The 19,844-nt window shown below is 46.7% G+C and overlaps 3 protein-coding genes across 4 annotated transcripts; 1 reads left to right on the top strand and 2 right to left on the bottom strand.

The window, feature by feature from the left end:
• Positions 1-4: 4 nt before the first annotated feature.
• On the top strand, positions 5-2,470 carry SCNM1 (sodium channel modifier 1). The gene is made up of 7 exons (XM_033859784.2): positions 5-179; positions 425-495; positions 1,044-1,132; positions 1,233-1,330; positions 1,450-1,538; positions 1,964-2,158; positions 2,310-2,470. The coding sequence occupies exons 1-7, from the start codon at positions 129-131 to the stop codon at positions 2,407-2,409; spliced, it is 693 nt and encodes a 230-aa protein (XP_033715675.1). The 5' UTR covers positions 5-128; the 3' UTR covers positions 2,410-2,470.
• Positions 2,471-2,990: 520 nt separating this feature from the next.
• Positions 2,991-8,086, bottom strand: TMOD4 (tropomodulin 4). Of its 2 annotated transcripts, XM_073807870.1 has the most exons (10): positions 7,521-8,086; positions 6,336-6,500; positions 5,972-6,128; positions 5,542-5,658; positions 4,965-5,054; positions 4,651-4,781; positions 4,448-4,555; positions 3,908-4,051; positions 3,499-3,643; positions 2,991-3,098 (listed from the first exon to the last, which is right to left on the bottom strand). In XM_073807870.1, exons 2-10 carry the CDS (start codon positions 6,456-6,458, stop codon positions 3,076-3,078), a joined length of 1,038 nt encoding a protein of 345 aa, XP_073663971.1. In that variant the 5' UTR covers positions 6,459-6,500; positions 7,521-8,086; the 3' UTR covers positions 2,991-3,075. The 2 variants fall into 2 exon arrangements, with proteins under 2 accessions (XP_073663971.1, XP_033715662.2); XM_033859771.2 differs by lacking the exon at positions 6,336-6,500.
• Positions 8,087-8,218: 132 nt separating this feature from the next.
• On the bottom strand, positions 8,219-18,998 carry VPS72 (vacuolar protein sorting 72 homolog). The gene is made up of 6 exons (XM_019920002.2): positions 18,812-18,998; positions 15,332-15,484; positions 15,039-15,153; positions 14,466-14,642; positions 9,322-9,466; positions 8,219-8,809 (listed from the first exon to the last, which is right to left on the bottom strand). Exons 1-6 carry the CDS (start codon positions 18,926-18,928, stop codon positions 8,422-8,424), a joined length of 1,095 nt encoding a protein of 364 aa, XP_019775561.1. The 5' UTR covers positions 18,929-18,998; the 3' UTR covers positions 8,219-8,421.
• Positions 18,999-19,844: the final 846 nt, after the last annotated feature.

Raw genomic sequence — 19,844 nt, 5'->3', positions numbered from 1 at the left:
GTAAGGGGGCCAACCGGAAAGAGACAGGAAAGGAAGGAAGGTAGCAGTCCCACTCTCGCTACGGTGGCCTGAAAGGAGTGCCGAAGGCAGAGCCGTAGAATTGATCGTTCCTGGGGCTCACAGTCGTGATGTCTTTCAAGAGGGAAGGGAATGATTGGAGTCAACTCAATGTGCTCAAAGTAAGCGCGAGAGAAGAGCGTCTGGAGCAGCTTCACCTGCCCTCTGAAGGATGTGAAGGAGCTGTTTTGTTGCCGTGACAACAACTGGTGGGGGGTGGTGCGGAGGGAGCCAGACGACTAGAGCTGCTGTTGACCCTTTCTTCGCCCCAGATCTCTGCTCGCCCCATGGTCTTTATTCCCTTTGAGTCCTCGTCCCTATCATTTCACTTTTATCCCGTCCGGACTTCTTCCCCTGTCTCCTGCAGAAACGAAGAGTTGGGGATCTGCTGGCTAGTTATATCCCAGAGGATGAGGCACTGATGCTACGGGATGGACGGTGAGGGCGAGGAGTGGATCAAGCCTAAGGGTTCTGCGGTTAGAGGCTCAATAAAATTTTTTTTTTTGGCTGCGTTGGGTCTTTGTTGCTGCCCACGGGCTTTCTCTAGTTGCGGAGAGCGGGGCTTACTCTTCGTTGCGGTGCGCGGTCTTCTCACTGTGGTGGCTTCTCGTTGCGGAGCACAGACTCTAAGTGCGCGGGCTTCAGTAGTTGTGGCTCGTGGGCTCTAGAGCGCAGGCTCAGTGGTTGTGACGCACGGGCTTAGTTGCTCTGCGGCATGTGGGATCTTCCTGGACCAGGGCTCGAACCCGTGTCCCCTGCATTGGCAGGCGGACTCTCAACCACTGTGCCACCAGGGATGCCTAATAAACTTTTGTTATTAAGGAGGAGAGCGGGAGTATCTAAGATTCTTTAGCTAGGAGTGAGCGACAGGGATGTGGTTGGTGGACATTGGGAGACTTTGGAAAGGAGTGCTAGGACGGGGTGGGACCTATGGCCGAGACTCCGCTACTCTGGGGCCAATTATCTTCTTCTTTCCTCCTCCCCAGCTTTGCTTGTGCCATATGTCCCCATCGACCTGTACTGGACACTCTGGCCATGCTGACTGCCCACCGTGCAGGCAAGAAGCATCTGTCCAGTAAGTTTGGGAGAAGACAGAGGATGGAGAATAAACCCTTAAAATCTCTTTAGACCACCCTTGGTGCTCTGCTTTTAATTATCTTCCCCTTCCTCCTCAGGCCTGCAGCTTTTCTATGGCAAGAAGCAGCCAGGAAAGGGCATGGAGCAGAATCCAAGAGAGCAGAATGAACTAAGGAGGGAAGAGACCAAAGTGGAGGTAATCAGAGTGGGGAGGTTGTGTTCCAGGCAGAACTGTGCTGCACACCCTAGGCTTGAAGGGCTTGGGCTTCTTTCTAGCTCCGAAGGCTCTGATTCTGTCTCCCATCTCCATGCCAGGCTCCTCTGTTAACCCAGACTCGACTTATCACCCAGAATGCTCTGCACAGAGCTCCTCACTATAACAGTTGCTGCCGCCGGAAGTACAGGTGTGTGGGGTGGGAAAGCCAGAGATAGGGAGAGACAGGAGATAGATGGCTCTAAAGTGATTGTTTTCCTAATTGTAATCTGAGGAATACTAGTGTTCTGGAGGTGTTAACTTGTATTTCAGGAAAAAGAGTCTTGTAATTAAGAAAAAAGTTTGGGAAGTGGTGCTTTGTAATCCTATTTGAAGAATAGTAATATTAGTGTATTTTAAGGGGTCTACAAAGTCTTAAGATAAAAAAAAAACCTTTAAAAAGTTAACTTAGCCTTTCCTAAATTCACTGGATTCCAAAATCCTTTTTATGCACAACGCTTATTAATATCTTGAAGAACACAGTTTTAGGAAGCACTGCTTTAAGGGGTTGGGAGTCACAGGAGATTTGGCCCTTTCCTTTACTGCTTTTATAGACTTTGATTCTTCTCTACCCAGACCAGAAGCCCTTCGTCCCTCTGTCTCTCATTCCCCTTTGCCACCCCCAGAGGTTGAACCCCAAGGTGGGAAGATCAGTAGAGAACCTGAGCCTGAGGCTGGCTCACAGACCAAGGAGTCAGCAACTGTCTCATCCCCTGCACCTATGAGCCCCACAAGAAAACGGGCCCTGGATCATTACCTCACCCTTCGAAGGTGAGTACGCAGAATCACTTTCCTCAGATTTCCCCTTTTCTCTCTGACCCTCCTTTTTTCAAAGCTTTGCAAGTGTTTTTACTTGAGATCTCCACTAATTTCTTGATAAACTTCCTTTCCTAACCAATTCTCTTTTTTCTGATGTTTCCAGCTCTGGATGGATCCCAGATGGACGAGGTCGATGGGTAAAAGATGAAAATGTTGAGTTTGACTCTGATGAAGAGGAACCCCCTGATCTCCCCTTGGACTGACACCCTCTTTCCCCGTTCAGTTCACAAATAAACTACAGTGGGTGCTGGGAGCCTAACTTTCTTTGAGTCTGGCTCCTTGTTTCAGGATTTCAGAATTGTTCCTTCTCAGCCCAGCCAATTCTTCTCTGCAATGTACACAGCTCCCCATACTTCTAACCCCTCCCCCACCTTCTACCAAAGTCATGCCAAGCGTCAGCTGCATGCAGCCCGGTGCCCTATTAATAAGTCTGTCAGAAGGAGATTTTTGCCCTTCATGTTTTCTGCCTTCTTCTCCACCTCCACTCAAAGTCCTTTCCTCCTTCAAATAACATGGGGGTTGTGGGTAGGCGTTCGGGGGGAGGGCCTGGACATGTCAAGAAACAGGGCCAGGGCTGGCCACCCTGTGAAAGTAGAAGAGACTAAAGGCATTGGAAGGGTTATGGGGAACACCAAGGGAGGGAGCTCCCCCACCTCCTGCTGGTAACCTGAACCTCCCTGCCTGCTGATCCCCAGAGTATAAATAATCCCCTGATGAACTGGCAGTAATCCTTGGGGGTTAGCGCCAAGATTTCCACCCCAAAGCCGAAGGAAGGAGGCAGGCAGAGCGGACAGAAGGGCTTTTATTTACAAGATGAGGATTTAAGCTTTCAGGGCTCCGAGCTCTAGTTGGTAAAGGGAAGGGTAGTGTTATCTCTTCTTTTGCTGGCGACCTGTAAAGGAAGAAGAGTAAACACAAGTCATTATTCCATCTCTTGCTTCCTGCAAAGGTGCTCTTTCTAGTTCCTTGGCCAGACTCATAAAGAGGTAATGTCTTAGGCCACCAAACATGCCCTTCCCCCCTCACATTAACAAAATAAGAAACAACGCAGCAAATAAAAATACCATTCCCCCAAACAGGTATTTGTAGCTTCCCTCCGCCTCTTTCCTGGTATATTTGGGCAGAGGTGCTTTTCTGTCTACTTTCGGATCACCTGTGGGGTTTGAGCTTCTCATGTGAGTCACTTTGGCAGCACCCCAGGCTGTTAGTCACTAAGTCAGCTTTCAGGAGCATCCACCAGCTTCTGCAGCTACGTGCCCTCTCCCCCACACACCACCTCTGCAGCTACTCACGCAGTTCATTGTTCCGGGTCATGGCCTGGGCTGCCCGAGTTCGTGGCCCCTGCTGTGTAAAGTGGTAGCCAAAGCGGACAATGGAGGGGCACTGTTCAAGCACGGTGGCCATCTCCATCTCCACTGCGTCGCCAGGCCACTGGCGCTGGGGGAAGGAGAGATGGAAGCTGTCACCAACCCTGTCTGGCTTGTTCACTGTCCTAGACCACCGACCCTTTGGGAGGTCAAAGAGGCTTGTTTCTCCGGAGTGGGTGATAAGAGGTGCTGCCTTGGCTCCCCTCATAGGGACAAAGAAGAGGAGAGTTCAAACAAGATCAGATGAGATCCTGCCCCAGTGGCTGCCTCAGGGAGGAGGCTCAATGAGTATTAGCTGACTGCAAAGACCAGGAGATGGGAAGGGAATGCTGACCTGGTTGTCTACGCGGAGCTCAGTGAGTATGGCATTCTCCCGAACTGCCTTCAGCACAGCCATGAGCCCTGTGCTGCTAATGAAGTTGGATTCAATGTTCAGGCTCTGGAGGCTACGATTCTCACGCAACATGTCAGCCACCGCCTGGGTAGTAGGAACTTGGGTTAGGGTTAGGGGACAGTTTCACAGATGACTGAGGAGAGAAAGAACAGGAGCAAGAGGGAAACACAGCTCCTGGAGAAGAGTCCTTGAGCTGTGGGTGGGGCTTGAGGGAGGCAGGTGTGGGAGTAGGTAGCAAGGAAAGCAGGGAGATTAAGTGCGCAGTGGAGTTGGCGTGGGTAGGAGGGTTGTGGCTCTTCAGGAAGATGAGCTGAGGATTTCAGAGCAGTGAGTCATAGGACTGAGGGTAGGAGTCTCCAGCAGGGCTCCCCTAAGAGAGCATGATGGGAACAGCACCCCCAGCACAACCCTTTATGTCAGCCCTGCCAGCGGGGCATGTCAGGGTGCAGGGAGAGGGCTAGGGATGTCAGCTAGCCTTACACTGGCAACGGGGTCACCACTCCTTGTGGCCACCAGACTGAAGCTCCGGACATGGGTATTTGTCTTCATTGCTTCACACAGCTCAGTTAGCATGGGTATCGGGATGTCCTATCAAAGGGGAATAGGAGATGGTGGGCTAGGGGACTCACATATGTCAGCAGAGTTATCCCAGTGTTATTGCTTAGAGGATGGGGGCCAGATACCTGGATATTATTGAGGTTCACCTCCTCCAGCTCCTTGTCATTGCTTCGAACACTCTTCAGTATCTCCTCAATGTTTGTGGGATTTGGGGGCTCATCTGGCACTGGCTTATACTTGTCAGGCTGCACCACACCTGGTGGGTGAGGGCAGGAAGGAAACCCCAACATGTCCCCCACAATCTCCTCCCCATTGGTTCTCATGACTTAATGCATCATGTCCTCTCCCTGATTCACCTGTTTCACCCGTTGCTACCTTTGCTCAGACTCTGGGACTGCCTGCCAAGAGCCCTGGGCGCCATGCTCCCAAACACACTTACTGCTAATGCCTTCAGTGTTGCAGATTTCTCCGCTGCAGATAGCATCATAGTATTGCTTGTTGCTCATCAGTGTGTACATGCCCAGAATGGCTGGAGAGAGTAAGCAGAGGGGAGACAGGGAATGAGAGAAATGGACTTGTTCCAGGTCCCCCACCGACCTCATTCTGAATCTGTTGCATTTTTGAAGGCTGACCTCTTCCACTCTCCCTTGGTCCCAGGGGTCCCTTCCATTAAACTGCGTTAAGGCAGTGGTTTTTAAAACATTGAGACAGGGCTAAGGGAAGATCCCTAAGGAGACACTACAGGGTGAGGGAGTCTGTCAGGGAGACCCTCCTGTTTTCAGCCAGAATAGTTTTGCTTTATAATTCCTGTAAAGTTGCCCTAGAGTTGTTAACTTATTAAATTTAAAGATGAGTGAATACATACATAAACAAGTAAGAAAAATTTAAAACCACTGCCTGAGGCTGTCTCAAAACGTCCACATCCTGGTTCAGGGCCTTCCCCGCTAGCCCCATGCCATGGTTAGGAGCCCCTGCCCCAGATCTTCCCAACTCCTCAACTTCCCACAGCTGCCCACCTGCTATATCACACATCTCAGCATCTGTGGCATGGGCCAGTGCCTCCTCCAGCTCGGGCTCCAGAGTGATCTGCTCCTGGGCTGGAATTTCTCTCTTGGGCTGAATATAGGGTTTCCCTGATGGGGAGATGAGGATGGTTCAGGTACAGGTCATTTCTCCTAAGATCCTGGCCTCCAGATTCCTTTCCTTCTCCAGGAGGTGGAATGCTGGGTTACTAGGAGCCACTATAAAGCCTGAGTTCTCTACAAGCTCAGGACTCCTGGGTCCCCTTGATCTCTTCTAAGAGCTGAAGAGTGCAAGCTGGCATGCAGGTGTAGGCAGCTGAGTCCCTGGGCAGCTAGGAGCTGGAAGGTGAGAGGGAAGCTGGAGGGGACATTTGAGAGACAACAATTTGGGTTCTGGGAGGCATGGATGTTAGGGTCTCCATACCCTTCTTCTCGCCTGTGTAGGGAACCAAGTCATCACGCTCTTTGACCTCTAGTGCCTGCTGTTCCAGGTACTGCAAAAGGGCCTCTCGGTCCAGCGGCCCCGTTGGGCTCTTCTTTGTCTGGTCACGTTGTCTTAGTCCAGCTGGCAGGAGCATGTTCTTAGGGATGAGTTTTGGGGAGCAAGTCAGACCTCCTCTCTGACCTGGGGCACCTCCAAGTCTCCCTAAAACATCTCCAGACACCATTCCCCTGACCCTCTTGGGACTCCAGTCCCTGTAGATAGCCCTGGTCTCAGTCACCCAGGGCCCCACACCCTTCCCAAATGCCTGGGGACTGCCCCTGGTACCCTGTGCTAGAGCCCCTACCTCGGGGTCCATCTCCTGTAGCTCGCAGTCCAGCTGCTCTAGCTCCTCAGGGCTCAAGGTCCTTAGGATCTCATCTTCATCTATGTCTCTGTATTTCTCCAGTTCCTTCTGATACGATGACATGATGGCCCCCACCCCCTCCCCACAGTGTGGCACTCACGGAGCCTGGGGTACATGGGGAAAGTGGTTGGACAATGGAAAGATGTACATGGACGCAGTAGGGAGACAAAGAGACAGGTCAGTGGGGCAGAACAATAAACTGCTTGCCTTGGAGGATAGACCTAGTTGGATATGGGAAGATGGGGGAAGGCTAGGTTGTTTAGCGAGGACCAGAGCCTCCTTCTGGCTCCCACAGCTTCCACCCACTCTGGATGGGGATCCCAGGCATCCAGGCTGAATCTGCCTTCCCCAGTGTATAAGAAATCCTGGCAGTACCTCTCCCCTATTACCTCGACTGTCTGTGCCTCTTGCCCTAGCACAGCTGCCGGGAGCCCTGCAAGCACAGCTGGCCCCAAGCCCAGTTCCTATTGAAAGGAATGGGGGCAGGCAGAGAGCTTCAGGGAAATTCCTCCTCTCGTCCCCATAATCCAGTTTTTCCTAAACTGGCTTAAGAAAGCAAGGAGGATTGCGGCGGGTGGGGGCGGGGGGGGGGGGAGACAGTGCTCTGACTCTACCCTCATTTCCTCTTTTATTGTGTCGGATCAAGATTTCACTATGTTTGCTAAAATTCTAAATCCTAAGGCAAAGCAAGGGCTCAGAGGAGCTGGGGGACTTCCAGGTTGGGGGAAGGGTGGTATGGCCTTAGAAGCAGGTACTGAGTTCCCATAATTTGTCCCTGGCTTTGGACAGGAAGGTGACACCGGTCTAATGGGTGGGAAATGCCTTATAAATGGGATAAAGTTTCTCTAAAAACAGTGAGAGGATTAAACTTGCAATATCTTTTACAATGCGAAAAATAAACACAAGCCACACATACACACCATACTGAATATGAAAGATTCAGAAAATGTGTGAGATACTTACATTGACAATGTAAACTACAGTTAAGGGAGAACATAAGACAGTGGCAGAAACATGCTGAGTGACAAGAGGCACACACTCCATTTCATTCCCAATAAGAGCCATTCTTCTCCTCCCATCTCCCACCAGGCTCTGATCCATAAGGCCCCTGCCTTCCCCACCTACCAGTCCTGGTGGCCACCTCCGTTCTCACCTCCCCTTCTGTAGGTTGGTCTGTCTGTTCTACTGGAGCACTGTCCTGGCAGCAGGAGAAGCCCAGCGACGGGGGAGAGGGTGGGGGAACAGTGAGCTCAGCATTTTATTATTTTAGCTCTGGCCAGGTTGGGGGTAGTGGGAGATCACATATACACAGCCCCCATACCCTGCCCAGCCCTGAGAGCCTCTAGTGGCCACTAAGAGCCATGGCACCTCCTCCTCTTCATACAAGCCCGAGTCCTAGAAACAAGTTCTATGAGAATCACACAGTTCCTACTTATTTGGTGCCTGCTATATTCAAAGCAGTGACTATACAGATATAAAGGTGAGTATAAGGATTTTGTTTTGGTGTCTAATTTTAAGGTGTTTATAAACTGTTGGAGGAATGAATATTTTACAATTCAAAAAGGGCAACTCTGGGAATTCCCTGGCAGTCCAACGGTTAGGACTCGGCGCTTTCACTGCTGAAGGCTCAGGGTCAATCCCTGGTCAGGGAACTAAGATCCTGCAAGCCACGCAGCACAGCCAAAAAATAAAAATAACCCTTAAAAAAATAAATAAGTAAAAAGGGCAACTCATAATAAATGCTATTAAACAAATATAAAGGCCCATATATACGCAGACATTCACAAATACTTTTTGCTCCCAACTTAGATTAGACACCAGACAAAAGGGATCTTTCTATTTTATTAGATTAAAAAACACAAACAAAAGCAGTGTAGGAACTAAGGGAAAAGATAGGGAAAGAAATACAGAGACGGGCTGGACAAAGATCAGCGATGACAAAGGGGAGAAGTGGGCTTCTTAAGAGCCCTAACTTAAGAGCCCCAAGTTAGGACAGGAAAGAGGTTTCTAAGGACTAGACATCCCTTCATTTGATGACAATTTTCTGGCGCAAGGCTCGGGGCCCAGAGCCAGGGAGGGGCTCAGGAGGTGGTGGGCCAGGGCCCAGGGCTGAAGCAGTGGGCGGCAGTCCGTGGGCAGTGATGTACTTCTTGTAGGCCTCACGGATGATCTTGAAGGCTCGAGCAGTGGCGTAGGGTATGTCTGTAACAGGGTCCCGGTACAGGGCTGGGCGATGGGTCACTGGGCAGACCTCCTGAACAGGGACCTTTGGAGGCCGCCCTTGGGGAAACCATTCCTCAAACGTCGCATCGTCACTAAAAGTGATGAAGGTACGTGAGCAGCGAGCAGGAGGGATGACGGGTCCAGTCCCAGCACGGGGAGTCAATGCAGAAGCTGTGGGAGCAGGATCAAGTCTGAGGGAAAAGACAGAGAAAAACACAAAGAGCTGAGGGACTTCCCTGGTGGTCCAGTGGTTACGACTCCTCTCTCCCAATGCAGGGGACCCGGGTTCGATCCCCAGTCAGGGAACTAGATCCCACATGCACACCACAACTAAGACTGAGCGCAGCCAAATAAATAAATAAGTAAATAAATGATTTAAAAATTTAAAAAAGCTGAGGAGAGAAAACTGATAAAGAAAGAGATCAGACAGGTGAGGAAAGAGGAGGCGGCAGTGGGTGGCAACATTCTGAGAGAATCTATTAAGTGATAGGACAAAACAAAGCAGAGCTGGATGGAAAACCAGAAAAGGAGAAGAGAGAGGCTAAAAGAGAAATAGGAGATGACAGGAAGAGGAATCTGAAAGATACTCAGGTGTTAGAGAGCTGTGTGAGGAAAGCAAGTGAGATAGGGCTGAGGGAATACAAGCTGAATACAGAAGGGAGAAACTGCACTCCTCTTCTCCCCTTGAGGTTCACTCACTCACCCTTCTACGTCGACATTCTCTTCTTTAGGGCCTGGCTCCCCAACTAGTGGCACTGTCACTGAATGGTAGGTGATTATGGGCCCAGGGCACTTCCGCTTCTTGTGGACCTGCTTCTTTTTGTCAGCCTCAAGCCGCTCATATGTCTCTTCAGGAAGGAATGAGGGGATGGTCAATTCCTGTCTTCCCAAACCCCAGGTCTGTCCTACAGTCTCTTATCTTCCTGGCTGTCTAGTCACTGCCTACCCAAGCCAATCAGGAAAGTCCTCTAAGGCCCTCAAGCATCTCCCATTTCATAAGCTTTCTGCTTGCCCTTCTTGACATCCTCTCTGCTCATCATTTCTTAGGTCCACTTGGTTCCTCACCCACTCAGAACTGTAGGACTTCAGAGTTGAAAGGGACCCTTTGATGAAGAGCCTACTCATTTCCCCAGATACCCCTCCGTTACAGCCCTGTCAACTTGCTTCCGTCCAAGGCAGTGCACTGCATCTTCAGGCATCTCTAGTCATTTAAGAGTTCTTTCCCATTTTGAGCTGCAACATACTTCCTGTTGACACTGTTTTACCTTTTAAGGCCATAAGGGACACAAGTCTAACCTGTCTTCCACTTGACAGTCCTTTAAATAGTTGAAATTAGTATCCACGAAGCAACAGACAAGGGATTAATCTCCAAAATATACAAACAGCTCATGCAGCTCAGTATCAAGAAAACAAACACCCCAATCAAAAAATAGGTGAAGACCTATATAGACATTTCTCCAAAGAAAACATACAGATGGCCGAGAGGCACATGAAAAGATGCTCAACATCACTAGTTATTAGAGAAATGCAAATCAAAACTATGATAAGGTATCACCTCACACCGGTCAGAATGGCCATTATCAAAAAATCTACAAACAATAAATGCTGGAGAGGGTGTGGAGAAAAGGGAACATTCTTGCACTGTTGGTGGGAATGTAAATTGATATAGCCACTATGGAGAACAGTATGGAAGTTCCTTAAAAAATTAAAAATAGAATTATCATATGACCCAGAAATCCCACTACTGGGCATATACCCAGAGAAAACCATAATTCAAAAAGACACACGCATCCCAATGTTAACTGCAGCACTATTTACAATAACCAGGTCATGGAAGCAACCTAAGCGTCCATCAACAGATGAGTGGATAAAGAAAATGTGGTATATAAATGCACTGGAATATTACTCAGCCATAAAAAGGAACGAAATTGGGTCTTCTGTAGAGACGTGGATGGACCTAGAGACTGTCATACAGAGTGAAGTAAGTCAGAAAGAGAAAAAAAAATACTGTATGTTAACACATATATGTGGAATCTAGAAAAATGGTACAGACGAACCTGTTTGCAAAGCAGAAATAGAGACACAGATGTAGAGAACAAATGTATGGACATCAAGGGGGGGAAAGGGGGTGTGGGATAACTTGGGAGATTGGGATTGACATATATACACTAATATGTATAAAACAGATAACTAATCAGAACCTGCTGTACAGCATAGGGAACTCTACATAATGCTCTGTGGTGACCTAAATGGGAAGGAAATCCAAAAAAGAGGGGATATATGTATACATACAGCTGATTCACTTCGCTGTACAGCAGAAACTAACACTGTAAAGCAACTACACCCCAGTTAAAAAAAAGAAAGAAAGAAATTAGTGTCCGTCTCTCTCCAGGCTGATCACAACACCCCTTCCACTGAACCATTCCTCATACAACGTGGTTCTGAGTCACTCCCTCCTTTGCCACCCCTGTGCCTAAAATACTCTTCTATTCCTGTACTTATCACAGTCTATGGCAGAGGCTGCAAGATGGCAGCTCCCTTATGTGTTTTGCTTGATTTGGATAGCGTTTTAAAGAAAATTTTGAATTAGTTGCTGACATTTAAAAGTCAGGAAATTACATTTAAACACAGAGATTTCTGGTCCCTTTTAAAAATAATAAGAAAATCTGGCAACCCTGTGTCTGTATTCTCACAGGGCAACAATTAGCTGAGCTGAGTAACTGCTCCTCCTTTCAGGCACACCTCTCTAGTTCACCACAGTTCCCCTGGCTGGACCCGGTGACACTGCTCTATGGCAGTTCATTGTTGGTATATATGTCTTTTCCTTAAGGGCAGTGACTGTGACTCATATTACCTATACATTATCACGGTCACGCAGCATTCCACACATTACAGGAATTCAATAAAGATTTGTTAATGTATAAACAGATCTAAATATTCCTGGTCCCTTTGTCCTCCTTAAACGTGGGTACTGTGAACACAATCCTCTAGATAGAGTAAGAGCAAAAGAGTCCTCTGGACTACACCCCCCTGCCCCCCAACCCCCCACACCCCCAGTGATTTAACCTCTTTTGTACTTGAATTCTGGTTGGTAATATTGCTTTCTTTCTCTTGAGCCAACCTTCCAACCCTTCTCTTGAACACTTCCCTGTACCCTCTGTGACTCCTGCTCTATAATCAGCCAACTCATCTATTTCCTCAATTTCCTCACTCAGCATGCCTTCAAAAACTTGCCTTACAGGAAACCTGTCTTCCACAGAGGCCAACACTCTCCTCTGGTACAGGCTGATTATTCTCCCACATCCTGGGCAGGATGTGCCCATGTCCTATTGGGCCCCACACTTCAGGTCTCTTTGCTCTACACTCTAGATACCTCTGTTCTTCTAGGTCTTCAGTACTTCTAATACCAGAATATCTCTTCATTCTATCTATCACCCCTTCCAGCCTTCATTTTCCTTGTTATTTATTTATTTATTAATTTAAACCCTCTGTTTTATTTATTTTTTTGTCTGCATAGCACAGCATGGGGGATCTTAGCTCCCCAACCAGGGATCGAACCCGTGCCCCCTGCAATGGAAGCACGGAGTCTTAACCACTGGACCACCAGGGAAGCCCCTTGTTTTCCTTTTTAAATCGAGCTTAGGTTCCTCAATCTATCAGTCATTCTCTTGTCAGTCTAAACTCCCTCGCCCAAACCTGGATTGCTGAGTGCTACTGGAGAAAAGTTACACAATAGGTAGAGTGGAACCCCAGAAATTCATGGTCCCAAACTTCAACAGACCTGCCAACACCAGCAGATGATCCTATCTCCACAACTATTTCAAACAGTCTTCACTCTCAAGCTTCCAACTCTATTCCCAACACCTGAGAGATGACAGTGCCTAAAAGACATCAGATGAAAACTACTGCACTGTCCTGCTCTGGATTTACAACCCTACAACTATGAGCCACCCTTCCTTCCTTCCTCTTAATGGAGGCCAATTCTTCTACCCATGCCCTAGCTCCCACCCCGCCTCCCATTTCTCCAAAACCCTACACTACTAACAATCCTTTCTTTCTTTTCTGTCTTTAAATTCTTTCAGTTGCATCTCACGAAAAATACACGCTCTCCAATCTTTGAATAAAACAGAACAACGACAAACTCTACCTTGACCCCAGACCTCCCTGTTCCCTCTCCTACCCTTCATGGCCAAATTTTAGAAGTCTGGCTTCCCAACCAACTTCCAAATGGCTTGGTCCCCAAAAAGTGCTAAGGTCATCTCTGACCTCCATGTCACCAAAACCAATGGACACTTCTCAGTTCTCTTCACTGGTGTCTCAGCAGCTCTCAGCAGCTACTGTCCTCTAACAGTCCCTTTCCTTAGTGCTCTTATGACAAACTCTCCTGGAGTTTCCCACTCTCTGGCCACTTCTCAGATTCTTTTCTAAGCTCCTCCTCTTATAGGAGACCATTACATTTTAGTGTCTGCAGGACCTTCTTGAGCCTCTGTCTACTCTTCTCCCTCTATGCTTTCTCCCTGGGTAATCTCATCCACTCCAATGTCAATTACCATCCATATTCTAAAACTTCCGAATTTATATTTCTAGCCCAGATATCTTGTCCAAGCATCAGATCTGTGTATTTAACTGACTTCTCAGCACTGCATGAACTGTTCATAGACACTTCAAATCCAACATGTTCAAAAATGAGCTTATTATTTTTTCTCCTGCTAAACAAGCCCCTCCAGGATCTCCTACGTCAGTTACTGATATCAGAAGCTTGGGAATCACTTTCTTCACAGTGGCCTGAAACAATCAACGTAGTCAAAGGATACAGATTGTAATTGCAGTGACATCAAGTGACCACGTTATTTGTGATGGTTCTCAGTCATTTATATGTTTTAAGAGATAGCTACTGTTTTAAAGCACGGCATTGCCATTATACCGACAGAGGTTATATTTCCCATTTTAAAGCTAATATATTAAAAAAAATGTCACGAGAATACATCCTGAAAATGTTGGAAACGAATTAAATCTTTTCTCGGTCATTGTGGTCTTTTGAGTTAAGTTATCTAAATTTCAAAACTATCATTAAACTGAAATGAGTTGGGTCCAGATATTCTGGGTAAACAATCTTCTACTCCACAGTAAAATTGTATTTGGGTTATACACGTTCAATTATATGTGCTTAGTCAAAAAAGAGAGAGATTCAGAGAGAGAGAAATAACAAATTAAATGTTGTAGGAGATTTCACCTGTTGTTTCACCCAATGCCAGTATGCCCCAGAGTGAGCATGTGATGCGAGGTACGAAATCTACTGTTCCCTCAATTTCTCACGTACCTCTCATGATCTGAGAATCCTCACCATCCTTCAAAGAAATGTATGTTTTTGTACAATATATTACCATACATGACTGTGTGCCCAACAGCACATAAACTGAAGAGATTTTAAAAGAATTTTTACTTTATAGCAATGTATCCCATGAACTGACTGATTCTACTCAACTTCTAATTCTCATGATCATTAAAGTAGGCATCATCACCCCATTTTGTGAACAAGGAGAGAAAGATGCAAGTAGGTTGCACATAATTTGCCTGCAGTCTTACAGCAAACCAACAGCAGAACTAGGATCTGCACTGAGTTCTATACGATTCTTATTTTACACCAAAGTACTTCAATATAACTTGTTCTTCAGAGCCCTCATAACTGCTTACTTCCTTGCCCCTAATCACATACTCTCACCATTTCTTTCTTCTGATTCCCTTGTCCCAAATCTCCATCTTTCCAGTTCTTTGGGTCCTCCAGGTCTCAGTTTTTCTCATGCTCCTCAGCCCCTCTACCCACTGTTCTGAAAACCACAGACTGACCCAGTGAACGTAAGTTGAGTTCCTCTGTGATCTTGGCCTCCCTGAGCAGCTCCTCCTGGGTCAGTGGCCGCTCACAGTGGGGCCCCTTTCGCCGCCGTGACTGGCCTTGCCTCTCTTGTACCCGAAGGAATGTTTGTCGTGTGTGCTCAGCTGTAGACTGCCGCATGGACTTCCGACCTGGGAAGAAAATAAGAGAGGGAGAAATCTTTGAATTCATGTCTACCTCCTCTGTATTTTTTTTTTTTAATTTTAAAACTTTTTATTTGGAAATCATTTCAAACTTACAAAAAATTTGTAAGAATAGTACAAAGAACACCCATGTATCCTTTACCAGATCACCTGTTAATATCTTGCCCTATTTGCATTGTGTGTGTGTGTTTTCTGAATAATCTGTGAGTTAAGTTGCACACATCATGGCTCTCTTCCCCTAAATACTCGGTGTATATTTCCTAAGAATAAGAATTGTCCTTACATACCCATAGTACAGTTACCAACTTCAGTAAACTTAACACTAATACAATATTTTATCACCATATTTCAATTTTGTCAGTTGACCCAAACATCCCCACTCACTGTCAGAGCCATCATCCTGTAGTTCTAGTGGAAGCAGTGCCTTCTCTTCTCGGGTCTTCTGAGAGCTACCAGCTGGGGTGCTGACCTTTCGAGGCCTCAAGCTCTTCAGAGGCTCCTGGGGACAGATTGGAATCAGACACCAGGGAAGAGAAGAAATAGAAGAAAGAAGATGAAGACCTTAGGAAGAGAAAACCAGCAGAGTAGGAAATGAGATTGGTGTGGGGACAACTGGGACCTGATGAAAGGGAGACTACAAATGAAGGAAGTCCAAGAAAACCAGGCCTCCCCTGCACCTTATATGCTTTGGTGACTACTCGGCGCTTCCTTCTTGGCTCTTCTGCTTCTCCATCACTGGATGGTTCATCCCCTTCGTCGATGTCAAAGTCAGAGTCCACCTCATCCTCTGTGTCTGACTGGTCTCCTTGATACTCATCATCTCCTGATTCCTGGGGACATAGGGAGATGAGGTTCTCACTGGCATCAGTTGTTAATGCCCCTCCAGGACGAAGAGAATCCCTTTGCTTATTGATAAGGGCTGCCCCACTCTCCTTCCCATCTCAACCTTTCATTTGCCTCAAGCAAGAAGCTTTCCTAGCTGATGGCTCCAGCACCACCCCTTCTAACATTAATTGCTTGCCCTTCTCCTCTAGCACACTGTGTTAAGTGCTGGGGTACAAAAGGATATGGTTTGATCTCTACCTTCAGGGGTCTCATAGTCTAGTAGATGTCACAGCATAATTATAAAAGGAAGTTTTAATACAAGGCAACATATAAACTACCAAAGGCAATAAAATGTTACAGGTGTTCAGAGGAAGGTACACCTGCTCTGAATAGGTGGCCTGGGAAGGTCTAAACTTTAGAGTTTATTCCTTTAGAACAGGGGTTGGCAAACTTTTTCTGTAAAGGGCCAGATTAAAATAGGTAGTGGGCCAGGTTCAGCCAGCAGGTTGTAGTTTACTAAACCCTGCTTTAGACTCTAAAGAATGAAGAGGACTTGAGCCATGGTTTAAAATACTGGTAGTATTTAGATAACCAAGAGGGAAGAAGGAATCATGGGCAGATCAAATGGCAGGAACAAAGATGCAGAAGCAGGAATGTGTATAACATGTTGATAGAATAAGCATTTAGACCTAAGTAAAGCAGGTTTGTCTCTGGCAAGAAGTCTTCCTAGCTGACTGCTTTTGGCTCCAGTACAGCCTCCTTCCAACATTAACTGATTGCCCTAGAGAGATACAAGATTTGAAAAGAAGGTTGCATTCAATCTGTAGAGAAACTTAAATGTCAGGCTAATAAACTTATGACTTTAACTTGCAGGCCAGTGATTCTCAATCCTCTCCCTCTCCTTACTTGTCCCAGCATTGATAATCACTGTTGAAGTAAACTAAAGTTACCGAGAAATATGTCTCATTGCTCAGGTGAGTTGGGACAGAAAAATAGTTGGGTACTACTACTATCTATAATGGGAAGCCACCGAAGATTTGCCGGGAGGGGAAAACTGTATACAAGGGGTGTTTCAGAAAGCTCTGGAGGTGGTCGGATGCGCTGGGGAAGAGAACATGGAGTAGAGCCAAGGCCTGAGGTGATACAAGCTAGGGCTAAAACGTCAGCGACACTGGAAAGGAAAGAGGAAAAAAAAAACAGTTGGGGGCAGGAGAGTTAATTGGGCGGGGCTGCACCTCAAACATGTGGCTTTCTCTTTAATCAATGATGAGATTAATGGGCTAATCTTGGTACACATGGTGCCAAAGTAAGCAAATAACACAGACAGTTGACACTCCAAGCCAGCCAGCCAGCGTTCAGTCTTGCACTGATGACCATCATTTCCTCCCAACTGATGTCTGTGAAAGACAACCTGGGAACACATTAATCCCCTCAGCACTGACCTGGTATTAAGTCAAATCACCAGAGGGTAGTAGTTCAACCACACATTAGCTTAGTGCCCAATTGAAATGCTTTCACTAAGTTTCGTATTTACTACCATTCCTTTGGCTTTTATCGAGGGTCATTAAGAGACATGACTAGATAAGAGAATGTTTTTACAACATCTACCAAACCCCTGTTACTTTATATATAAGGATACAATTCTCCCTAGGTTTAAAGTTGAATAAGTTTACCTCTCTTGAAGAACTTATATGCTTCCTTCTCACTAAAAAAAGAAATTCAGGATTTGGTTGCCAGGAAAGTCACAGCTAAATTTAATATCAACTGCTATTACCATTTTAGCAGAGGCCCTGGTACAATTACTTCTGATCTGTCTCTATTTTTACTGTTCCTACTTTTTGTTTATATGGTAAGCCTCCTTAGATCGTTTTTGTAAGCATGAAGGGTACATATTAAATAACAACTCGTAAAATGACAGGAATAGGAAAATGGCCTTTGGAGGAGGGATGAGAAGGTTCTATTTTAAACTAATTGGTCAGGGTTGTGTATGATTAATGATTAATAATGATTCCTAATCAGTCACCAAGTCCTGTGGGTTCTATTTCCTTAATTTCTCTTGAACTCTCCTATCCATGTTTCTCCACTCCCACTGCCTCCTTCAAATCATTTTCCTCATTACAGAGTGATCTTTCTAAAGTAAAAATCTGATCATGAAATAATCTTCTCAGTCCTTTGAATGAAGAGCAAAACTCCTTAACATGGTTCACAAGGCCTTACAGGATCTGGCCCATGCCTACTCCCTCTAACTTTTATTCTCCTCATGGTCTGGAGGATGAGAGCAGATGTGTGGGTTCCAGACAAGGATCTCAGTGCCTTTACATATTCTGCCCCACCCCCTCGCTGGACTAACCTTCCTTCTCTCCCTGCTTCCAGTCCTACTGCTCTTCATCCACCCAAGACCTACTTTTCATACTGTCCTCAGCTTAAACATCATGTCCCCCAGGGATGCCCATCCCAAACAACAACTTTGGCTCCCATGTGTTACCACAGCACCCTATATGCTTAACACTTATTTTACTCCTTATCACACAATATTTTAACTGACTGTTAACTCAGCTAATTCCCCCATTGGAGTCTGGAATATGTAAAGATAAAGAGGTGTTTTTAACTCTCTGTTTCCATAGAGCCTGTCACGGTGACTGGCTTGCTCTACGCGCTTAAAACATTTAAAGAATGGATAGATTCAATCAATAAAAATTTAACAAGTGCCAACTCAATCCAGACACTGGACATATACTGTTGAAGAAAACAGACCACCTCTGACCTTACAGAGCTTACAATCTAATGGAAAAGTATAAGCAAATAAGCAAACCAAATCTAATTACAAATTGAAATATGTTTTATGAAGGAAATATACGGGGACACTTTTTAGGACAGTCAAGGAACGGTTATCTAAGACATCTATACAACGAGATCTGAAAGTTGAAAAAGGAGTAGGCTAAGTCCCTCTAATTTTTTTTGAGAGGTTCCTTTCTATACTTCACGTTAATAACCAGGCAGTGGGCCAACGAGTATATACCGCGTGACTACGATGTGCCTGGCATATGCTAGACACGTCAAAAGTGCACTGAGAGACACAACTGGGGAAATACACAGTAGGTTTCAGCCACACTCTGGGGTCCTCCGGACAGCTTCTCCATTCCTGACCCCTCCAACCCCATCCAGGGCTCCCATTCTAGGACTCCAGTTTATCCCATGTCGCCCACCCCATCTCTAGGATCAGCTACCAGGGCTCCTCTCTCTTCCCCGCCCCCTTCTTTGTCCGAGGTTTCTCCCTTCGTCAGGACTCCTTTTAGCTTTCTTCCCTCCCTCTTCCTGGGCCCGGCTCTTACCTCTGTGAAACCCCCATAAGTCGTCTGGTAGAACTCATCTTCCTCCTCTGCCTCCAGGAGCCCAGAAAGTCGGTTCCCCGCGGTCTTCCGGGGGGCCCGGCCCCCAGCCAAGCTCATATCGCCTACACGAACTGCGTTGCCATCAGCAGCTCCTCACCCAGCACCGTTCTCTGGGCTCGGTGCTCGACACCACTACCTGCGGGCGGGCAGCGGAAGCCGGTCGCCTACAGGCAGAAGTAGCAGAGCGTCGAGAGGCTCGTAGTCCCATCCCCTAGGCCTTCTCAAAGCTTCAGCCCCGCCCACTCCTGCGTAGAGACCACCCCAAGCTCCCCGCCCCAGTTCGCGCGCCCATCTGGGCTGTGGAATGACTCCACTCGGAGACACCAGGAGCCCCACTACCCCAAGTACAGAATTTGGGAGTCTAGAAATTTTCATTTAGAAGAGGTCAGTCTCCCTCTGCTCCAGTACGTTTTCCACTCTGCTGTCAGTAGAAACCTTTCTAAAAACGCAGATTTTGTCACTCTTCTGCTCAAAAATCTTTAATGGCTCCCCGTCAACTACAGGATAAAGTACAAAATCCTTGTGGCAGAATAGTAGTGTGGTTAAGAGCACAGCTTTAGAGCCAGCCAGACCTGAGTTTGCGTTTGAGCTTAAGGTCTTCTAGCTGTGTGACTTTGGACAAGTTGCTTTACCTCGCTGAATTTCAGTTTTCTCATCTGTAAAGTGGGACTAATAATAATACCTACCCTTTAAGGTGGTTGAGAAGTTTAAGAAATGTAATCCTTGTAAACTGCTTAGCACAGTATTTAGTAAGCACATAGATGTTTAGTAGGTGATAATTATTAATTTTTTTGTATTTATTTGGTTGCTCTGGGTCTTAGTTGCGTCAGGCAGCCTCCTTAGTTGCAGCTTGCCGGCTCCTAGTTGCGGCATGTGAACTCTTAGTTGCGGCATGCATGTGGGATCTAGTTCCCTGACCAGGGATCAAGCCCGGGCCCCCTGCATTGAGAGCATGGAGTCTTAACCACTGCGC

The sequence above is a fragment of the Tursiops truncatus genome, chromosome 1, assembly GCF_011762595.2.
Source record: "Tursiops truncatus isolate mTurTru1 chromosome 1, mTurTru1.mat.Y, whole genome shotgun sequence".
Taxonomy (NCBI): domain Eukaryota; kingdom Metazoa; phylum Chordata; class Mammalia; order Artiodactyla; family Delphinidae; genus Tursiops; species Tursiops truncatus.
The sequence above is the reverse complement of the archived record's forward strand: the minus strand, read 5'-3'. Positions and strand labels throughout refer to the sequence as shown.

Bases quoted from the DNA above. Each gene is read 5' to 3' on its own strand.
- SCNM1 (XM_033859784.2), top strand. From the start codon at position 129: ATGTCTTTCAAGAGGGAAGGGAATGATTGGAGTCAACTCAATGTGCTC. The intron at 1,133-1,232 runs GTAAGTTTGGGA...CTTCCTCCTCAG, and splicing joins AGGCAAGAAGCATCTGTCCA to GCCTGCAGCTTTTCTATGGC. The intron at 1,539-1,963 runs GTGTGTGGGGTG...TTCTCTACCCAG, and splicing joins TGCTGCCGCCGGAAGTACAG to ACCAGAAGCCCTTCGTCCCT.
- TMOD4 (XM_073807870.1), bottom strand. From the start codon at position 6,458: ATGTCATCGTATCAGAAGGAACTGGAGAAATACAGAGACATAGATGAA. The intron at 4,052-4,447 runs GTAAGGCTAGCT...CCTACTACCCAG, and splicing joins GTGGTGACCCCGTTGCCAGT to GCGGTGGCTGACATGTTGCG. The intron at 3,644-3,907 runs GTCAGCATTCCC...TCCTTCCCCCAG, and splicing joins AGCTCCGCGTAGACAACCAG to CGCCAGTGGCCTGGCGACGC.
- VPS72 (XM_019920002.2), bottom strand. From the start codon at position 18,928: ATGAGCTTGGCTGGGGGCCGGGCCCCCCGGAAGACCGCGGGGAACCGA. The intron at 9,467-14,465 runs GTCAGTCTGTGG...TCCTTCCTGAAG, and splicing joins ACTCAACTTACGTTCACTGG to AGACATATGAGCGGCTTGAG. The intron at 8,810-9,321 runs GTGAGTGAGTGA...CTTTTCCCTCAG, and splicing joins GAGAATGTCGACGTAGAAGG to ACTTGATCCTGCTCCCACAG.